This window comes from Nannospalax galili, unplaced genomic scaffold (genome assembly GCF_000622305.1).
Source record: "Nannospalax galili isolate Female #2095 unplaced genomic scaffold, S.galili_v1.0 scaffold454, whole genome shotgun sequence".
Taxonomy (NCBI): Eukaryota; Metazoa; Chordata; class Mammalia; order Rodentia; family Spalacidae; genus Nannospalax; species Nannospalax galili.
In genome coordinates, this window is record NW_008334929.1 from 2256764 (window position 1) to 2280251 (window position 23488).

Here is a 23488-nt window from a genome sequence, read left to right on the forward strand (position 1 = left end):
GGGAGGGGGAAGGAGGGAGGGGAGGGAGAGGCAGGAGAGAGAGAGCACACTCACAAGCCAATTATCTAAGGTAGATTCCCAAAGCATCCCAGGACCCTCCAAGACGAAGACTCAGAAAAGCCTGATTCACTGTAAATCAGGCAGCGTAGTAATCGTGGAGTAACAGGGACTTACAAGGACTGAAGAGGAAGCCGTGGTGCATGTTGTTTGGCTGACTGATTACAGGGTTTGATTAGTTTTCTTACTGTTCACAGACTCCCCTTTGTTGTTTTGCCTCCTCATCAGCACTCAGATCAGAAGGGAAACATTATCCTCTACTACACAAAACCTGATGGCAGTGATGCTTACTATTATAATGCAGAGACGTCTTTCCTTCTTAAAACTCAACGGACCATTAATTACTGAGCTTCTTCAAGTGTCAAGCATTGTGCTTAGTGAGGAAAAGAAACAGAAGTGGAGGAAACGCGCCTCTGTGTTCTCGGGGCTTAGACCCAGCGCTACATTGTTAACGTAATGATAAACCAGCCTGGCACTTTATCACTGAATCCATATGAAACCCGAAACTCAACTGAGCATTTACAGTGGGTGACACCTGTTTATTCCCATTGTTTCTGACTGTGCCCGTGCATACGAATGTATACTTAACCATAGTAAGGGCAATATTCTACATTTTAAAAAAATGCTAATGATTAGATGTCCTAAAGAAAGATGTCAGGGATATGACAACTTAGCCTATAAAACAGATTTCTGGAAGAGGTTGATTAATGACTTTGCCATAAAGTAAGCCAAAATTTCCATCAATAATCTTGACACCATTTTCCAATCCCCAATATTGCTTAAACTTAATGCCAGAGAAAAGGAATCAATCATGAATTCACACAAAATGATTGCTGATAGAAAAGTCATATATAAATCCCATCATGTTTTAGAAACACACAACAAACAGCAAGGTTTCAAGAGAAGCAGATGTCAGGGCTATGTTCCAGAGCCTACAAGTCCTGTGAAAGAACTCAAGCCATGCTAATACCCTACATGCTTGTCCTTGTGATGCTCACGCATGGCAAGTCACCTCTTTTCACTCTGTTCTGAAGCCATGAATGTCAGAAACGTCAGCTGTCACGATGGGCAGTTTGTCAGCACAGCAAAGTCCACAGAACAACTTATACAAGCACACCAGCAAGAGATGTGCATGTGACCGGAGGGTATCATCTCAGTTTTACAGCTGCTACTGAGAATTAATTATGAGCTCATGGCTGAGATGGGTGTGTTCACAAGGAATGTTCATTTATTTCCAGGTTCGCTAAACATTATGAATCCTAAAGGTGGACTCCTGCATCCTCGTTCAAATTCATTTTGACAAACGCAGATTCACATCTTGTGGCTTTTGGGATCTAGATTCACCCAGCTCCAACGACCCCTTGTTCTGGCCTTATGGACAGGAAGGCTGTGCCTCGCTATTTGCTAACACCCCGTCTAGTCAGTACACTGGCTCTGCTACCATCTCTGACCTGGTCATTGCCACAGGTGCTCTTACTCAGCCCAGTCCTTTGTGACCCCATTTCAGTATGAGCCAGACCACCAACGCTTTCTATCTCCCGTTTCCATTTGGTTTTCACTAAAGACTTTCAACGACTTCATGACAAGCACATGTCTCAGCCAAGAGTGCTGCAAACTTCAAAACTCCTTTTCTTTGCCAGTCACAGGATTAACTGCCCTCGCTGATAAAAATCTGACAAATGGAAGTCAGATTTTAAGGTACAAATGCAGATTCAAATGCACCTTGGGAAAGCCACTTAACCTCTCTGCATATCACTTATAATAAGAATTACAGTACGTTCCTTTGGGTGGGGTGTAGTAGCGCCCAAGTTCAGTCCCAGCACTCCGGAGGCAGAGGCAGGTGGATCTCTGTGAGTTTGAGCTCGGCCTGGACTACATACCGAGTTCCAGGCCAGCTGGGCTACAAAGTAAGAATCTGTTTTATACCTGTCCTTAGAAGGCGCTAAGTCTTGGATCTTTAGTATCTCTACGGCCAATGCTGCTTTCTCAGAATACGCGTTTAGTACACTTTGAAAATCGGAGTATGCCGTGCTTATCCAAGCTGTGTTTTTACCAAAGATTCATGTTATTGCTAAAAGTTGACTCTCTCACCAGATTTCCTTTCCTTCACATCAACTACAATGGTCAGACCCTGGTCAACCCAGCATAGCACAGAACCCATCATGAAGGCACCTCAGACAACCTCTGAGGTCATCTGCCTCACTTTCCTTTGGGTTTAGAGGTGGATCAGTGAAAAACAGAACAACGAATTAAAAAGAAACTAGAGAAGGGGGTCATCATTCCTCAAGAGTTTAAGCTGGTGCCTTCGGTCCACACAGAACCCAGTTTTTATAAGCTAACAAAGTGTTCTGTTTTGTTCTGCTAGACTTTGAGGATTGAGTTCAGTGTATTTTAAACACAATACATGGGCTCCAGAGCATAGTTTCATAGCATGCTAGCTTCTCCTTCTAAGATCAAGAACTTGTCAAAAAGCTCTACAAAGTTTCTAGTCTTCTTTCTAACCAATAGTTTAAACATGTCTCTGAAGTAATATAAATGAAAAGAAATAAAAAATAAACCCTCAGCCCCTAATCCAAGCACTTTTCAATAAAAATCCTATTGAAAATGAGATAGGTGCTGGAGAGGCCATGGACCCAGATGGAGCCGAGCTTGAATCACCGCAAGCCTGGGAGTTGTGTGCACAAATCCTGGCTAGATCTACCAATGCTCGGAGGAACATTTTTTTCATGTAACAAACCGGTAACTTCGAAGGACCCCATGAAATGTTAGACATGAAATGCTCTGCAGCTGCAAGTCACGAGTTATCCTACAGGCTACAGAGCAAATTCCTTGAACAAGCCTCAGGATTCCAGGTTCCTGCTAATTCCTTCCTCTGGTGGGGGAGTTGGGGGCAGGAGAGGCCGTTCTCTCTACGCTGTCTTAAGATTTGTGTTTTCATTAACCCTTCTCTATTTGTTGGCTAGAATACCAATATAAAGCAATGAATCAAAAATCGCTGCATTCAGCAGAGGGAGTTATGATTCATAGAACTAAAACGGACACGTCATATAACCCACTGACACGCGGGCTTCGCTGTAGGGTCGGTCACACACACCAGCAACAGAAGCCATATCAAGATGAATTTTCTGCTTCTCACTTGCTCAAGCTCAGTCTCTCCTTCCAAGCTGTGTTTTTTAAGACAGGGTCTCCCTATAAGCCCCAGCTGGCCTGAAACTTGCTATGTGGACCAGACTGGCCTAGATCTCACAGATCAGCCTCTCTCTAACTCTGAAGTACTGAGATTTAAAGGCATGCGCCACCATGCCTGGCACCTTCCAAACTTTCAACTGCCTTCCAGAAGGAAATTATTTTAGATACAAAAGTCTGCTTTCCATAATTGTTACTTTACACTAATAGGTAGTTAAAATTTTTCCCTACCAAACCTTCTATATTTCACAGAAAAGTCCGCTGTTTAAAGAGGAAGTGATTAACCCACTTAGCAGGAAAAGCCTTGGAGTTGTTTTGCTAGTATCAGTTTTAATAAATCCACTGCTGTAACTCCCCTCCTTTTCTTTGCTGTCCACTTTGCGTGACAGTGTACAAACTCCAACCACGTAACATAACTAAGAAGCTTCCCAACATGAAACACATGCTCAGTATTTGGGCTCAATTAATACACTCTTTATAACGAAACACCCACACAGTTTTCTTTGAGTTTCGGAAGGACAGCTCTGAACAAGTTCCATGATGCAAAAACAAGCTGGTGATGCAGCAGCAGGCGATGCAAAGCATTAGACATCTCAGACCTTCCAAGCCTACATTTCAATTTTTAAAAAATATTTTATTTGGGGACATGGTGGCACACGCCTGTAGTCCCAGCACTTGGGAAGCAGAGGCAGGCGGATCTCTGTGAGTTCAGGGCCAGCCTGGTCTACATAGTAAGTTCCAGGATAGCTGGGGTTACAGGGAGACCCTGCTTCAAAAAGACAAAAAAAAATTATTTTATTTTTTTAATTGGCTTACAGAGAAACAGCTTTCCATATGAAATTTTCATACTTCATTTTGGTTGACTCTCCCCCTCCCCCAGACACTTTTAAATATATAAAATTTAGAATCAAGCATTAACAAAAACAAGGTTTAAGGACGTTTTTTAGTATGTGTAAGTTTCTTTCCCCAGTCTTACTTTAGATGAGTTTAGATGAAATATGATAATATGCTCTGTCAATTTATTTATAGGCGGCAGGCTGGCTTTGTTTTGTCAGAATTATCTCCATTCAGCACTGCCTGGCTTAGCTCTCCCTCACTCTGATCAGTGCAAAACAGATGCTAACCCAATAAGGGGCCCATAAAAGCATCGAGCCATGCATATTCAGTCTTCAAGCAAGAAATCAGATTAGATAAAGCTCATGGTGTTGCTGCTCTAGCAAAATAAGTTCCCCGAGGCAGCATATTTGAAATAACACCATAAATTTTACAAAACCAAAGCAAACATTTTATTGCACTATTGGAATTGCTTTAAGTATTTTTAAAGAAAAACATTCCTATGGAGCTTGCTTGGGAAGACCCTTAAACTGATATTCAACTTGCCTTCCAAACAAACTCTATTGAGAAACTCACATGAGCCTTTAAAATGAGCTATGACACCTAGGAAGTGTTCTCTACAAAGATGTTTTACTGGACAGAAACCTTTATAATCTTCACAAGATCAGAATCAAGACTTTGGATGGGATGAACAGTAGTCTGAAAGGAAAGTCCCAGGGTTATCTTCAAACAGAAGTGATAAAAAAGTGAACTTTACTAACATTATTCATTTGAATACATCTTTTTTCTCCATTTCTCTGATAACTGAGAAATTGCCACTAACAATATTATGATAATTACATAAGATACAACATACTGAAATTTAAAACCCATTGAAATGTTTTGACAACAGTATTTATTGAAGGTTAACAAATATACACTTCAGTCCCTACCATTACATTGTGAGATAGGCATCCTTAATTTTATTCCTGTTTCTTAGAAACAGAAACAGGGTGGTAGCAAGAGGAAGACCCGGGGTTTGAAATGTCCAATTAAATTCAAATTCATGGCTATTATTACACATTGCTTCAATTATCAGCAACCCTTTCTTTGTAACTGTTTATTAAATATTTACCAGACATTTTATCAAACGTCATCCATTACTGAAATTCTGTCCTAGTCTACCCACACAGCATCTTTCCAATCATGTTCGATCTTCCTTTCTACAATGAGTTGAAGAAAAGGAGCAGTTCCCATGCCTAACCTTGGTATTTACCTTCCTCCAAGTAGCTCCAACATCCAAAGCCCAGCCAAGGCGATTTTTGAGAGGCAGCACAGAAACATTTTTTTTTTTAAACTTTGAACTTTTAAATTTGATTACTTTCAAGAAATCATGTCAATATCCAAGTATGTATAAAAAAATCTTTCTGGGCATTATAATGTACTGTTTGAAATGGCATTTTAACTCCCAAATATCTGAAGAATACCAAACGAGAAAATTTCCTTCTCCCCTCCACTCCCCGCAATCAAAAGTGATAAGAAAGTCCATTTCTGGCTTTTAGCTTGTGGTGTCCAAAGTGTTATTTCCAGAAGCAGGAGTAGTTAGTGGAGTCACGTAGTGGAGTACTACACTGCTCTCAGCTTTTCAAAAGCAACCTCCAATCTCATCTACCCTCTCTTCCTATCCCAGAAACCTTGATACAGCTGAATTGCTTGGTGATTATGGTACAAGACACTGAGAGTGAAGGTCAGAAGATGGTCTGGTCTGAGAGAGGCTGGCACAGGAGTTTGTCAGTTGACGGAAGTGTCATGCCGTGTTTAAAGTTTGATTTGCTCGTGATATATTAGTTTCTCTAAGAGATTTAGAAGGCAAAAAGTGAAATGACGTTCTAATGAATCTATATTTATCAAAGACGTTCTGTGCTCAGCTCTATAAAAATATCTTAAGATTGTGTCTCTTTGAAGAAACAAGTTACAGACAGGAACAATTAAAACAGCACACAAGGAAACTGGTGCACACTGCACACACATCAACGGGTCTTGGGTCTTGTGTGGCTCACTTGGATAAGAGCTGGATGAGTCTGGGTTCTTTTCAAAGGAAGACAGTGACAGTCTGTAGACCTCCAAGTGTCATAGCAACGTTCTGATACAAGCATAGACCAGCGTTCCTGGCTGCTAAGATCCCTGTGGTCCAACAGTGACAATCCGAGCACAGCTTGAGATCCACTTTTCCCTTCATCTGCTGTGCTGTGGAAAACTGAAGACGCGTGTTCTTTAGTCCTGGAGGTGGACTGGAGTTTCCTGATAACTTTACAGGGACGTGGGACTGATGGGGAAAAAAGTGTATGATTTTTTCCTCAGACATTTAAAATGAGATCTATTAGGCAAATGGAAAAATGCATTTTGTGCAGGTAAATAAACCTAGTTCCTAAATAATAGTAACCAGCATGACACCACCTAACAAAGCACCTTAGCTTTCAGGACAATCTGTAATTAGAAGTGCATCAGACATTGTCCTTACCAGTGAGAATCAAGGAATTCAATGACTTAGAAATTACAAAAAAAAAAAAAAAAAAAACATTTTGACAGGCACCCTAGTCTCAGTCTGCCTGGAAGTCACTATGAGGACCAGGCTGGCCTTGATCTCACAGAAATCCATCTACCTGGGATTAGAAGTGCATGGCACCATGCCCAGTGTCCAAAATTTTTTTAAAAATATTTTGTTATTTTTATTTTACGTGTATTAGTGTTTTGACTGCATGTATGTAAATGCACTGTGTCGTGCAATGCCTACAGAGGTTGAAGAGGGCCTCAGATTTTCCTTGAACTGGAGTTACAGATGGTTGTTAGCTGCCATATGGGCACTGCGAATCAAACCTGGATCCTCTGCAAGAGCACATAGTGCTCTTAACTGTTGAGCCATCTCTCCAGCCGCCCCCCCCCATTTTTTAATGAGACAATTATAGAAAACAAATATTTTTTCTTTTGATTTATTTATTTTTATTTTACATGTATAAGCATTTCGCCTGCATGTATGTCCACCCATGTTATGCAATGCCAGAGACCAGAAGAGGGCTTTGGATTCCCTGGAACTGGAGATACAGAAGGTTGTTAGCTCCCAAGCGGTGCTGAGAACAGAACCCTGGTCCTCTGCAAGAGCACAGTGCTCTTAACCACTGAGCCATCTCTCCAGCCTGATATATCAAACTTTTAATATATAAAATTATTTTAGTAAGAAAAATAAAACAAGCTGAGTGATAGTGTACATAGTATAACTAAAATTAATGACTGCAAAGTGAACCACTGGAACATACTAATTTTTAAATTTTTTACAATATAGCTCCTTTTAGATATTATTCTAACATTTAGAAAATCATTTTTTTCCCTTACCTTAAGTCATAGAACTATCTTATACCAGGAAAAACCAAAATGATATTGATTAATGAAACTGAAAGGGGGGGCATAAGAATTAGACTTTTATTTTGGAATACTATGTAAAAATGGGATTTAGGCTAATTTAGAACACGTCTGTCTCCCCCTGTCATAAACCTGACCACTGCAGCTGAAGGCAGTGTTTCAGGAAGACAAGCTTGGCCACACAGACAGGGGTCCATATTCAGGAAAATACTCATGTCAACACAGATCAGCAGAAAAGATTAGAGTAGCTGGTAAGTCAGTCCGTAGAGGACGCTCCTCAGATGGGAAGATGCTCAAGGAGTATGAAAAAAATCTGTATTTAAAAATATTCACTCTTGAAGCTTCCTAGTTTCTACTTACATTTCTGGGAAAACAAATGACAGCCTTTTATAATTGTATATTCAATTATAATACTCACACTATTCAACTGTGAGAAGAGGCAAGAAGAGACATAAAAATTTAAGACGTAATGCAGGAATTTCTGTAAGCTTCCTCCTCATTCTTGACTGTTCACAAACTTTGCACACAGCTCACTCAGTTCCAGCTCTGCTCCATTTCTCCAACCCCATGCTTTCAGTGCACGGTGAGAGAAATCACTTGAAAAGTTAATGCTGTGAGCAAATGAAATTCAAGAAAGCTTCAAACAGCTTTATTTTGGATGGAGCAGAGCTGGAAAACCCACTTATTTTACTCAGATTTCACGGAGTGGTCTTTCCTTCTTTGGGGATGTCTAACTTTCTTTGTCAATTAACTCAATATTTTCTTTGACTAGAAAAGCCATAGGGCGTAGAAATATGAACTGACGACACAAATTGTGCCCCAAGCATTAAAGCGGCAAAAAAAATGCTCCTTAAGAAAAAACAAGAGAATGGAAATCCCACAAACACACACAACAAATATGGGTTGGTATTTCAAGTTAGAACCAAGGAAAGACTATTATCTTTTTGAGGGGTTGGGAGGTGGTCCCTTTAGTCCCATCTGGCCTGGAACTTGCTGTGTAGACCAGACCGGCCGCATTACCACAGAGCTCTGTCTGCCTCTGCCTGCTGAGTGCTGGAATTAAAGATGTGGGCCACTGCATCCAGTTATGATTCACCCTTAGAAACCTAAACACTATTCAGAAATATGCTGTTTTTGAACAGAAACCTAAACTCTATTCAGACGTTTGTTCTGGTGTTGAAAACGTACTTACTCTGAACTACGGCAGGACATGCAAGCAGTTCACCTGATCCGACCTGCAGTAACTATCTGATCACACAGTGTACTTGTCTGATCACAGCCTGAAGTGTTGGTTTAGTTTATTGTTTGTCATGTCATCAGTAGTCAAAAAGCCCAGGTCAGATCAGCTAAGCGCCTGTCTGGATATGTGCAGAGATGTCAAGACCTAGGTGGGAAGACCCGGGAATTTGGCAATGCGTGGAGCACTGGAAGAAACACAGCTTGAGCTACCTTCTGTGATGTCTTTCCAAAGGGACCTAGAGGAGCGGACAGAAGTAAAAGGGTTCTGAACGCTGTGTCTTTTCAGATATAGCTGTACAACACGGGCATTTAGAGAAACATAGAACAAAGAAATTGTGGTCACTGGTAGGTTGCCCACACTCCAGTGGATCCCCCCCCAACACAGGCAGCACTAATTGGACTTAATGGTGGGGTTTTGGGTTGGGAGGGAGGTGGACAACATCTCCCTGTAGCCCCATCTAGCCTGGAACTCAATGTGTAGATCAGGCTGGCCTCTATCTCAGAGAGATCCATGCCCCTGTCTTTGCTGCCAAGTGCAGGGCTAAAGGCACCTGCTGATTAGTGGTTATTAAAGATAAACAGAAGAAAGCATGAAGTTGGGTGTGGGATATACAGTGAGACTTTAAGGGGAGTTTCGGGAGAAAACTGGGGGTGATATTTCCCTGTATACATGTATGAACTTCTCAAAGAATAAATTTTTAAAAATGAAAGGAAATTAAAATGGGCAATGACTTATCTAACAAATTCTCAAAAATAAAAAGGACACTATTCAGTAAGGGTAAAGGCTTGGTATTCATACCAGATATTAGGAGTGTGACTTTCTTTTATCATTTTAGTAATACAATTAATGCATAATAAATGCTAAAAATACCATTTAATACAGTAACATCTTTTCTATGCAGTGAACCTAAAGAAACACTTAGTGAGGTGTACCAAATGCTGTTCACCAGGGATTTACATTGTAGCCTTGTTCTTAGTTTTAAGACACGGATGCAACTAAAGTATGTATCAATAGGAAATTAACTGTAGTCACACAATGGAAACCTGCTACAGTAAGATATACATATGAGTAATGGAATACATAATATATTAAAGGCCCAAAACATACAAACACACAGACCAGAGCACTGTGCACATCACACTGTTAGAAAAACAGTGATGTACATAGACAGTAAATAGGGGAGAATATATATATATATATATGCCAAATTTTCAACAGTAATAATCTCTGGGATGGGTGGTTCTAACTCAATATAAATTCTTTCCAGTATATCTAACTTTTCTTTCTATCATTTCACCATTTATCTTTATAATATGACACAAAGAATATAGTGATTTTAATTTGGGAGCCATTGTACCCATTTCAATCTGATAATAAACATTAATAAAATAAAATATTCTGAGGTGTCAGGAAAATATTATGAAACATAGTAAATATCAATGGAATACTCCAGTTCTTTGTAATTTTTTAGATCCCCCAAACTTGAAATCTTTGTTAGGGTAGATGTCATGAACAACATCTGATGTCACTTAAAGAGTGAATAGCCATTACTGAAATGATTCATAATTAACTGCCAACTCTTACAGTGGATTCTAATTTGAAATGGGCACACTTCATTATATTATTGTTCTGAAATTCTGGTTAATTAAATAGTGATTTTAATGACTTTCAGTCACTGCGGTGCATTTATCTACTTAAAATTCGATTTTTCCTATTAGTAAGGCAGAAAGTCTAAAAGGATTATATCTTCTAAAACAAGATATGGTATGGCAATGCACACCAGTATTCCTGGCCCTGAGAGGCGGAGGCAGGAGCATCATGATATCCAGGCCAGCCTGGTACACCCACGGAACTTCTCAGGACATATCCCCAGTGGAAAAGGATCACCTACCACAGAGCGTGCAGGAATTCTTTAAGCCTGCTTGATTAAGTAGGTTATGGGAAGCAAATTCTATTTGCCTAGGTTTCAAATGTAAATGAAAAGTAGATTCCTATGGAAGTTCAGGATTCAGGGTTCAGGACTGGAGCAAGGTGCAGCTCACAGACAGGGCTCTGTTTGTGGGCTGACGGCCAGCACGTCTACCAGCAGTGATGGTGCTGGAAACAGGAGTGTGGAAGAGGAAAACATGAACCTTGAGGGCCATATAAATGACAGAAGGTGGCGTCCCCTTGCTCTGTTTAGCTCTAAGTGTTCTCAAATGGATACTGTGAACAAACACATCAAAATATTACTAATATGCAGTCCTGAAAAGATGTATTAGGTCTTGCAGAGAGAGAGAGAGAGAAAGAGAGAGAGAGAGAGAGAGAGAGAGAGAGAAACCAATTAAAAGTCATTTTGTTTCTCAATTTGGGGGGATTTTCAGACTACAAAGAGGAAGAACTGGGTTAAAAATAGGGAGAAAAAGCTGGGCGTGGTGGTGCACGCCTTTAGTCCCAGCACTGGGGAGGCAGAGGAAGGCGGATCTCTGCGAGTTCAAGGCCAGCACAGTCTACATAGTGAGTTTCAGGACAGCTGGTGCTACAGGAAGACCCTGCTTCAAAAAGACACACACACACACACACACACACACACACACACACACACACAAAAAAGAGAAAATTGAAAAGACTTCATTTTTACCAGGGTATAAAAATCTACACTAAACCACTACAACAAAACGGTTGGATTCAAACAATTTCAAAATTAGTTTTATGTTATAAACTTTTTATTGGCTGAAAATTCATTTCTGAAATGCAGAACAGCCTGTGAACCCAGGCTGAGGGCAAAGGAAAGACGGTTCACTGCTCTTTTCTGTGCTGGGATTTTATGACCAAACACATTCCTTTAACATTGTGATGGCAGCATGTGCGTAAGTGAAAAACACTGTCTTTTCTGGTCTTTAAACAGCTATAAATATTTAAAGAGTCTGTGTTAGGCAATGAGAGCATTCTGCCAGGTACAGTGGCGCACACCTGTGACCTCAGCCCTAGGGAGCCTGAGGCAGGAAGATCTCAAGTTTGAGGCCAATGTGGGCTACAAAGCAAGTTCTAAAAATATCCTATGCACTTTAAAAATTTTATCTACAGCAGTTGATTATGTAACACTGTTGTTTTTCTAGGGTTAAAGAATAGTTATAGTAACACCAACAGTAAGAAAAGTCAGAGTGTGTTTTTATTTAGGTCTGAAATAAAAGTGCCCAGCGAGATGGCTTAGGGGGTAAAGGTGCTTACCCCCAAGCCTGAGGCCCTGAGCTCCATCCCCAGAGCCCACTAGGTGGAAGGAGAGAACAGACTCCTGCAAGTTACCCTGTGACCTCCTCCACAAGCACACCATGGCAGGCATGCGTGCACACGCACGCACGCACGCACGCACGCGCACACACACACACACACATCCACAAACACACACACACACCTTGCTAAAATAAATACGTGGGAACTATTCAAAGGTGGTCCTCAGCTGCCCCCTGTCATTCCCCATTATGTGGCCCATGGCAGCACTGTATGTATTCAAACAAATGCTGTGGGGACTTTCAGAAGATGGCTCACCCTCCTTTGATGTAGTCCAGGAATGACACTTCTGTTTCCACCAAGAAAGAGAGTAAAGTTACCTAGAGAGAGATGGGATGGGAGGGAGAGGGAGAACAAATTACCTATCGTTATTAACTGTAACTCTAAACGTGGCCAGTTTTCCAACCATCTCTTTAGAAAATGATATTGATTTGCATTTCAAAAATGGCATCCAAAGAGGCATCATTACTTATTAAAACTGGACAGGACTAATTGTTGTACATTTAAAATAATGGCGATGGTGAGCTGACCCCTTCCTGTGACTGGGTTTCTTCCTTTCAGGAGCAGCATGAAGGTCATCACCAAGGACACTGTCATGTCCCACTGTGATGAAAAGAAACAAGGAAAGCTGCGGGAAAGCATCAAAACTAAAGAGCCTGAGTCACTGAGCTGCACTGAAGGGGAAACACACACTTCTGCCCTCGTGCTGTAATACGCCATCTAATATTTGAAATGTTATAACTGATAGCCATCTTTAAAAGGAAACTAGAAGAAAACTTACACTTTGCTTTGTTACAAGTTAGTCTTAGCAAACAATCTTTAGGACTTTCTTTTCTGAAAACAGGATGATGTGGATTCTTCAGTTTTCTGACATTTTCACAACTGTCCTCCCTCTCGATACTGACTTCCCCATGTAGGTGAAATCGGATGAGCTCCTTCATGTTCTAGAAGGTCAGTCCCAGGAGCTCAGTGTGTGAATGGAAGTTCCCAGAAAAAAGCCTCCGTCTTCAAACTGAATCTTTTGCAAGGCTGATCGGCTGATTAGAACTTCAAGGATTGTGGAGAATTTAATTACAGCTTATCTTTGGCTATGTTTAGCCACTTAAATTGCCATTCCTTACGCACCTCTGTGTCCAATCTAACGGCCTGTGACTAACAGATAAAAATCTTCTGAGCCGTTTCCAGCACCCAAAGCTAACAGTGTCATCGACAGTCTCTGAGGCCTACAGCGGAATTTTCCCCTTTGCCGGAACTTGCCTTTCTGGTGTCTCCACCAATGTCTTTGAAAAGTGTCTTCATTCATGACTTTGTTCTGTTACAGTAAATGCATCACAAAAGTGCTTCCACATAGAAACATGGTGTTTGGGAAGACATAAGTCTGTGTTCCCAGGTAATGATAATTCAGATTTGGCTTCAGTAGAAAAGTGTGACCCATTTGTCAGTGCCTGACTCAGTGCACTTGGATTGGAGAGAATAGAGAGGTCAAAACTGAGCTTCCCGAGGGGGCCTTAAAAACCCCAGGAAAGCCATCAGGAAGCCATAAGGAATTCTCCAATACAAACACAACCCAAAGAGTTAATGTTTCTATCAAACTCCTTCATTTAAAACACCAAGTGAAGCAGATCTCTCTTTTAAGTGGATTTTGGTTGCTACAATGTGCTCCACAGCTTATCGTTCACCAACTCGAACCCTTAACAAATAATATTAAATATGACTTACTGTTCCGGAGTTAGTATATTTTTTCTTTTTTCCTTTCTTTTTGGGATTCACCACCTTAGCAGATAAAACAAGTGAAATGAAATGAAGCAACTAAAATGTTAGGTTTTACACAGATTAAAAGCCATTGTATTCAAGCAGTCTTTATTCACTTTTACACAATCAGACCACAGACTATGACTCTTGGATCCATTTGTTTGCATTTTTCTGCTAAAATCGGCTATGCCATTTTTTAATAGAGCTTATTGCTAACACCCTTTCATTTACCTTATGTACATTCATGTGTACATGAGTATAGACATCTGTGTGAGCATCTGCCACGTGGGGCTGGAGTTATAAGCCACCAGACATGGGTGCTAGGAAGCAAACTTTGATCCTCTGGAAAGCAGCAAGTACTCTTAACAACTGAGCCATCTCTCCAACCCTCTGCACATCTTCTGGATTTGAAAAAGACCTATAAGATTATCTAAATAATAATAAGTGATAATAATAGTAATAAATGCTTTGAAAAGAATCATGACTTGTAACCTGATTATAATGGCACATCTCTACTTTTCCAGCCCTCAGGAGGACCAGACAGGAGAACTGTGAGGCTAGTCTGGTCTACACAGTAAGCACTTCCACTCTTCTTCTGAAGCCCTTCCTCCCCATCAGCCAAGTCTCTGCTTGCCGAGTCCATGGCTGAAGCTGACTCTTTCTGGAGCCCTTGCTCCAAGGACATGCCTTTCTGCCTTCTACTGCCTTCTCCAGCAGCTGCGGACATTGTCTCTCCATCTCTAAAATCACACATCTCCAGGTTCTTTTTGAGTCTGTTTTTAAATTCTTCTGTTACTGAGACCAAAAACCCATGAAAGTGTAACCTGAATTCTCTGGTAACGATAGATTGAATTCTTTGGTAAGACAAGATTTAGTTCTCTGATGAAAATACACTGAATTTTCTTTGTTCCATGAGAAAAGATTATTTACTCCCACATTGAACAAGACACTGAGACAGGGCAAAATGAAGATGACAAAGACCTGTACACCTTAGAAAATACCTAAGTGCTTTAAACAGCATTCCAGAAAAAGTAACTGGCCCAGAGTGACCGAAAGACAGGATGGATACAAAGAGAAGAAAACTTGTTTGAAAGCATGTTAAGAGCCGCAAGGTTTGGGGCTACTGCTCAGCGGTAGAACACTTGTCTAAGCATGCGCAGGGTCTGGGTTCTATCTCTGGCACTGGAGAAAAAAAAAAGAGAAACAAAACCAGGCCCTCATATACGCTAAGGAATTCAAGCACTGTTCAGTTGTGTCTGCGTGAGATGATGGTGTAAATGTCAACAGTGTGGGCAGAGGCGGAGGATGGGGCACAACACCGCCTCCACACCTTCAGCAGCAGCCTAAATGGGATTCACAGTTTTGATGCACAAAAACCTTTCAGGACTAGCCAGTATGAAGCAGAGGTTTAATAAGGATCTTTTAATTTAGGCTTCAACATAAGCGTTAACAGAAAAGTGGGTACTCAGAAGAAAGGCCCACCCTAAACACCGGCCAGGGCTTCAGGCTTCTGTAAGAGAAAGTTTCAGTTTATTATATTTTTCAATAGTCATATTTTTTCAAGTTACTATCTTCAAAAGGTGCTCAGAGGTGCAAATGAGATCGCAGGGTAATTCTTGAGGGGCACCTGACAGGGCAACAATTGATAAAGTAAAGCTAGATCACAGGGCTGCAGGAAGGTTGGATGCCTTCACTGTGAAGAGTCAACAATCTTGGATTCCCGGGAAATGTCTGGGGAAAGGAAGGAAGTCCTAGCCAAGGCCATGTATATTCGGTCCCTATGCCTGAGTCATCGCTAGTTTACAAATAAAATGTCTATATATGAATGGAATATTAACTCTCTGTCAGCAAAAATGTTATTAATTAGGCTGTAAATCTTGTTTCTCCCCTGCCTAGAGGCGTCCATCAGACTCTGGGACGAGGGACTCCCTTTCTTTCCCATGTCCACACAACTTTCCCTGTCTGCCTATCCTTCCTCATAACCAGTTCACAGGGCAGATTTCTGAGGAAAGAAAGTGGAGGCAATCATCAGGATCCGATTTTAAATGATTTGGGCAAGAAGCAGGAAGGATTAGATAAGCTGGAACTATTGCAGTGCTCACAAGAAACTTCAGAACTAAGAATAAACTGCATTTGGTAGAGAACATAGAATGGACATTGGATCCCTTATTCATTCAATGTCCTGTTTTTATGTTTCTATCATATATTTCAGAAATCCCTGATTGAGCATGTTTTATGTGAAAAACGTGTGGAGATGGATGCTGGCTGCTATTACAAACACACCACAGTCACACTAAGTATGACATTCAATGGTCCTGTGAAGTGGTGGCATAGGAGACAAAGCGTAGGGTTGATCTTGAGGTTTCAAGCATTCTGAGAGTCCTCAGAATTATTTAAAGAGCACAGTATTAAGTAATATATGAGAAATTGGGGAATAACATGAATTCACATAAAACTTGAGCAATACTTTCAACAATTTGTTTTGAAAAATTGAATTTCACTATTTTATCGAACACCATCCATCTAACATTCAGCATTTTGTTTAGAAGAAAAATTTTTCCCTCGGTTTGAGGAAAGAACTCTTGGTCAACCTTATTCTCATTTTCAAACAGTGCATATTAGTCTCTGTTCAGGGTAGCATACTTTACTACAGTCGCAGAGGGATTAATTAAGATGATGTGATTCTCATGGTTAAGTTACAGGAGGAATTGTCATCTGATCACATATGGCAGATTCAACTATCCATAAAACATTTGGTGTGGTAATAATACGCAAATATATTAGCATTCATTATTTATAAAAATCACTTTAAAAATGAACCAGAGAGGTTCTTTTAGAATGTGGAAAAAGAATCTAGAAAATCAGCTTCTCTACAGAAAGGCAGTAAGAATGGCTAAATAAATAAATAAAAATCAAATCTTGCTCAACTCTTGAGGATCATTAATTTAAATTCAATAGCATTAGAAAGGTCAGCTTTATAGTCAGAGTATCAGAGAAAAACAGTCTAAAAGCCTGAATAGACAAAGGGTTCATCAGTCATCTTCTTCAAAATTATGTCTAATCGACTTGTCTAAAAGCTTTCTAGAAAACCCTCATTAACCAGACTTCAATTTTCTTTATTTGACTTAATTCAAAGTTTGCTCAGTTGAAAAAGTTTTATATCCAAGCAGTTATTAGAAGCAGTCGGTGCCAACTGCTCAGCATCTTGACTATCTGTTAAAGGTGACTACAGATGCAGACAGAAAAAGGAAAGATTGAGGGAATGAGATCCTTTAGAGGCTTTAAAATGCTCAAGTTTGAAGTGGTGGCACAGTGATAATCCTAACTCTTGGAAGGCTGTAGCAGGAGGATTAGCATGAGTTCCAGGCAAGCCTGAGCTTCAGAGTGAGACGCTGTCTCAAAAAAATAACCAACCAAGCCTCACCCTAAAAGGGAAAAAGAAATAGCAGAAGGCTCCAGAATGTTGCTAGAAGCCCGTGCTGAGGAGGGACGTACAGATACCCCCATGTCCAGGAAGGACCTGGTCAGGCTGATACCCCAAGTTTTACTCTAAAAGCTAGCTATAGCTGAAGCAGGGTGTCCTGACATATACAAAGGTGTTCAAATAGACTACTGATCACTAAGTCAGCAAAGCCAAGACGTTCATGCATCACATGACAAAGAACACAAGTGGTTTTTTGTTTTGTTTTGTTATGTTTTTTTTTGGTGTTTTTGAGACAAGGTCTCCCTGTAGCCCCAGCTGTCCTGGAACTCACTATGTAGACCAGGCTAGCCTTGAACTCACAAAGATCCACCTGCGTCTGCCTCCCAAGTTCCCAAATGCTGGGATTAAAGCCTGGCAAGAACACAAGTTTTATGAAGCTAATCCACTACTCACTAAGTAGCAACAAACACGGACTCTGGGAAAGGTGGCTGCTATGATGGCTCTTCCAGAAACTCCGTTTTCTCAGTGTGGCAGTTAAGGAAAAGACCCTTCAAGCTCCACTTTGTGAACAGAACAGGATGCTTCTCGCTCCCCTGAGAAACTTCTATATAGAGAGGATGCTTCAGCAGAGCCTGGCCCCTTGACCTCAGCCCTCCCAGATCCAGAATTATGACAACTAAATTTCTCTTTATATTTAATCTTTTTAAGGTTTAATTAGGACTTTTGGTCAGAGATAGTTGTTGAAGCCATTGCTTGAAATCTTAGTATTCTGATATAGCTGCAGAAAGTAGACAAAGACACTGGCTTTTTATTATTGCTATATTATATTATCTAATGTTTCCGCCTCATTCAGCAAAGACACGCAAAGAAACAGGAAAGTATGCCCTATACATAGGAAAAAGCAGGTGGTAAGAGCTGATTTAGTAGACAACTACAGGTCGGCTGTTGCACACACAATCAAAGAAATAAAGTTAACAAATCTGAGGAGGAAACTATGAAATGATGCTTAAAAGAAATTATTAGGAAGTAAAGTGAAAAAGTTTTTAAAGTACCAAAGAGAAATTCTCAATGAGAAAACTTGAAAAACTAATATAAAAGACTTTCTGAGGGTTCCAAAGACAGGCTGAGACAGCAGAAGAAATTCCTGGAGATCTCCAACATTTCTGTGTTGAGACTTTCCAGGTTGAGGAACAAAAAGATAAAAGAAAAAAATTAGCTGAAGTGACAAGACCCGTGGGATGATAAGAACAATTTGAGTGCAATGAAAAAGCAAAGGGCTCGAGGATGGAGCAAATGCCTGGGCCCCTAGCCCTGGGCCACTAGCCCTGTGCCCCTAGCCCTGTGCCCCAGCCCTGTGCCCCAGCCCTGTGCCCCTAGCCTTGTGCCCCAGTCCTGAGCCTCTAGCCCTGGGCCATTAGCCCTGAGCCACTAGCCCTGTGCCTCTAGCCCTGTGCCCCTAGGCCTGTGCCACTAGGCCTGCGCCACGCTTGGGCTACCTAGCTCAGGCCTTCACTGAACTACCCCCACCCCCAGTGTTCTGGATGGAACCCAAGGCTTGCACATGTGAGGCAAGTCCTCTACCACTAAACAAATTCCTAGCTTTTGATGTTTTGAGACAGTCTCACTATGTAGTAGGGGCTGGCTTTGAACTCCTGATCCTCCTGACTCAGCCTCTTGAGTGCTAGGATGACAGTTGTGTGTAGCCATATCCAGCTTGACCACTGTTCATGGATATCTTAAACTGCTTGTACATAATATGTAATAGATCTCAAGGTCTGATTCATCCTATTTATAGGTGAATAAACGAACATTTACATTGAACTTGAAGTACAAACATACTTTCAAGTTATTTAATAAGAAAAATTCCCTCTTGAGCTTTCTTGCCATTTCATCAAGTATCACACCCAGGTTTCTCATTAAAGCAGACTTTGTTACACACAAGCGAGTGAGGACTGGCTGAAACCAGTAATCAGAAAAGGTTATAGAAGCTAAGGAAGCTTCAAGTGGTTGAGCTCTGTGGAGTCACAGAAAGAACAGCACTAAACACCCTCTAAGTGCAAGAAGAATTAGTATTTTTTTTTCCTCAGGCTTGAGGTCAGAGAGAGAAAACAGGGACTTACACATTTAGAACCTGTCTTTTATTATGATCAATGCCTATATATCTTAAATAACCTTTCCTTTGAAAGACCAAAATAGAAGAGATCATCACTCTGTCTTTGTGACTGGAATCTTTCTTGGCTGAGTTTAGCCTCTCTATAATTTCACGCCCACTTAGTAAATTACTAGTGGTACATTACTATTTAGAGCACAAATTAAAGCAATATTAAAAACATTTTATGTTTGTCTTGCCTATTAACATTGAAATTTTCATTCACATCTGTATGTGCAGAAGGGATGTAGAGCCCAATAGAAAATGTGGACTGAAGAAGGGACTTAAAATATTTTAAACGCTTGAGAGGCAGAGGCAGGCAGATCTCTGTGAGTTCAAGGCCAGCCTGGACTACACAGTGAGTTCCAGGACAGCTGGGGCTACAGGGAGACCCTGTCTCAAAAAGACAAAAAAATATTTTAAACAGTTCATAAATGAATGGTGTATGAATGGAGGATGATTTTAGTCCAGTAAGACACTGGGAGATAGGATTACTCCACACTCGAAAGAGGCCAAATTTAGCACCATCCTAGCAGGGTGAAGTACCACCATGGGTTAAATGTTGAGATACTTTCTTTTGCTTCCTGTACACACAAAGTTAAAACACTATAGAGAATGTACAGGTAACAAGGATTAAGGATCAGCAGTGCTAAAACATATCATAGGTTCAGCACTGAGTAACTGGCAAGTGCTTGAGGGCAGACAACTTCAGTGTGTATGCTGCAAACCTGGATGCTTTTACTGACTGCACATCAGTCTATTCAGCCTCTACCCTAAACAGATGTGAAGGTGCTCAGAGACACTATGCAGGCCACAGCTCACATTATAATATCATGCTAATACCTGAAAATGATTAACTTCTCTCTTTAAATAGGAAGTGGGTGGGGGAGGTTGATAGGAAATCAAAGCATAAAAGATGAGGCTTAAAGAAAATGAATTTGCTCCATACTGAACTTGCTTTAAAATAAGAAAATACTTCCAGGGGCTAAAGACATGGCTCAGTAGTTAAGAGCACCTGACAAGGCAGCTCACAACCACCTGTAACTAAGTTGCAGAGGTACTTAATACTCTGTTCTGTCCTCCAAAGTACCCACATTCATGTGGTATACACTCACAAAGGCACACACATACATGTAAATACAATAATAAAGTTTAAAAAAATCCTTAGTCAAGAATTAAAAGCGAAAAATAGGTTGTGTGACTTCAAGACCAAAGCAGGACCAAATGCCACATTTAATATGATAGATCACTTACAACAATATTACTTAATTGAAGAAACAAGTAAAATAATATCATTTAATCAAGTCAGCTCAATCAATTTAGACTCATTTTTATGTATATGCATACATGCACATACATGTGCCTGTACTTATTTGACCTTTGGCAATTATCCTTTGAAAAAGATGGCTCAGCAGTTAAGAGCACTGACTGCTCTTGCAGAGGACCAGGTTTGATTCCCAGCACCCACATGGCGGCTATGAACCGTCCTTAACTCCAGTTCCAGGGGAATCCGAAGCCCTCTTCTGACCACTGCAGCACTGCAAGACATGGGTGCACTCACATACATGCAGGCAATACACTCAGACACATAAAATTAAAATAATAAAATATTTTTTAAAAAGTTTAAAAGCATTAATGCACTTACTGAGGAGAGTCACTAGTAAAACAAAATCTTTCTTACCTCATATACGTTGAACTGTGACTGTCCTCTAGAAAGCTCCCTATAGCTTGTTGTAAATTCCCCAATGAAGTCATGACTGAAATTAAAGGAAGAAAAAGCATGTCACATAAGCTCTTGGTCATTTTTCATTTATATTTCAAAACATTTTGTCTAAGTATAGTTCATTATGAGAAAAGTTTAGTAGCTTTATGAGCATAACTTCATAGCAGAAATTTTAATATACTGATACATAATTTCACTGTTCTTTCATCTAAAATGAATAATCAATTAACAACCATCAAAATTAATACTTAAAAGAGAAATGATAGTTTTAATATTCATCTCTCCAACACATGACATACATATGATATCCAATAATCGATTCTTTCACTAAGTTTAAAAGACACTGAGACACCAGGCATGCCTTTAATCTCAGCACTCAGGAGGAAGGCAGAGCTCTGTGAGTTCAAGGCCAGCCTGGTCTACATAGGGAGCTCCAGGATAGCTGGGGCTACAGGGAGACCCTGTCTCAAAAAGGCAAAAAAAAAAAAGAAAAAAAAGACACTGCTGAGAAACTAGTGGAGGCTGGTGGAGTTTGCTTCTGAGGTGACCACTCTAATGTCTCAGAAGAAGGAAAGAGCATTATAAAACTGCAATGGTGATTGTCACTCAACAGAATTTAAAATCACCTGGGAGATGGCCCTCTGAGCATGCCTGGAGGGGGCATCTTGACTGTGTCAAGGGTGATGAGAACCACGCACTATGGAGGGCCGGGTCCTGGACAGTGTACATGCAGCAGGGAGCTGAGCCGCGCAGATCGCACTCATGGCTCTCTTCTTCAAACTGTGGACACAATGTGAGCTGCGGCTCTGAGTTCCTGCTGCCGTGACGGACCGTACAGTGAACTGTCCGCTAAATAAACCCTTTCTCCCTTTATTTGCTTTTGTCTCAGGATTTTTAATCACGGAAACAGGAAAAGAAACTAAAGCAGGTGTTGAAGCACTAAAATAAACACAAGGCGTGTCACAGTGGCTATTTGGATCCCAGAACATGCCAGCTGTTCATGGTCATAAAATGGATGTGGCGCACACACCACCCTTCCAGAGGACCGCAGCTTGCCTCCCAGCAGCTGGGAAGGTGGCTCACAACCACCTGAAATTCCAGTTCCAAGCACTTCAATGCCCCTTTCTGGCCTCTAAGCACACCCCAACACATGTGAACAAAAACATAAGCAGGCACACACATACACGTAAGTAAAAATTAAGTAACTACTGAACTCAGGTCCTCTGTAAGCATGAGTACTCTTAACTATGGTGCCATCCCTCCCCCTTAAAATTGCTTACTAAATTAATGTTTTTAAAGTATTACGTGTGTGTACATGTGTGTACACATGCACATGTGCATGGGTATCCGTTCCTGTGGGTGCCTGCAGAGGCCATAAGAGGGTGTTAGGTGTCCACCTCCATCACTCTTTGCCAATTCTATGAGGCAAGGTCTCTCCCTGGACCCAAAGTTTGAGTTTTGCTAGTACTGAAAGACAGGAAGCCCTCGTGACCTTCTTGTCCACCCCCTCAGAGTTAGGGTGATAAGTGCTTTCAGGATGCCTGATTTATGAAATGGGTGCTGTGAACCGAACTTGATTACACAAGACGCCCTCTTAGCTGCTGAGTCGTCTCCCTGGCCTGTTAACTTTTTGGACTGATTCAGTCTCTCTCCTGTTCACTATTATTAGATTCTACTACGACTCAAGAAAACTGAACTTGCTTGAATATTTTATCTGTTCATAATGAGCATTTCGATAATGCTGAAATGTTTCTTGCTACAGAAATACAGTAGAAAGTGTCTGAAAATAAATCACAATCAACATTGCATTGTGATTTGGTTACAATCACAAATCAAAATAACTGTTTTGGTGATTTCTATTCACTGAATTGTCACTAAATAATTATTCAGTGCTTTAATCTTCAGGTTCTCTGACTAGATTTTTAAAATAAAGTTTAGACCAGTACCTCTTACATGGATTGTGTCTGCTCACATGTATGTTTTCCCACATTTTAAAAATGCATATGCAAAGTCTGTGTGAATAAATTAATAAATATTTAGGGAAAGTTGGTTACTGCCTTAACTATTATTTCACTGTAGAAACTAGGTTTGCGTTGACTGGCTGAGGTGTAAAAACTATGTACTTGGAGAATTTGCTAAACAACACACCTGTTTGAGAGCCAGCCCTCACTGCCCCACTGTACCTCCTCCAGCATCATTTCCTGTCACTTTACAGCTTTGTAGTTCTCTCCCCCAAGAAGTTTCCTGCTCCATGTCCTCATTCCTACCTCTCAAAAAATAAAAGCAAACTTTAAAATACCCAGTCTCTCCCTATCAGTATAATCAACCCACACTGTATTGTTCGTGTCTGTTTATATTTTTCTCCTCAGTCTTTATCATTCTAGAAAAAAGAAAGCTGTAATTTCCCGTCTTCCCATGGATCAGCCCCAGGCCTGGTACACAGAGGACGTTGCTGAA

General features: G+C 40.7%; 1 protein-coding gene across 3 annotated transcripts in view; it reads right to left on the minus strand.

Moving 5' to 3' along the window:
• Positions 1–23488, minus strand: part of Cpne8 (copine 8) — a 210050-nt gene that overhangs the window by 35929 nt on the left and 150633 nt on the right. For all 3 annotated transcript variants that reach the window (XM_008829660.3, XM_008829659.3, XM_029561885.1), the window contains exons 11-13: positions 20990–21065; positions 13703–13756; positions 12242–12303 (exon numbers count right to left, since the gene is read on the minus strand). In XM_008829660.3, the coding sequence (XP_008827882.1) occupies positions 12242–12303; positions 13703–13756; positions 20990–21065 (192 nt within the window). The remainder of the gene's footprint in view (positions 1–12241; positions 12304–13702; positions 13757–20989; positions 21066–23488) is intronic.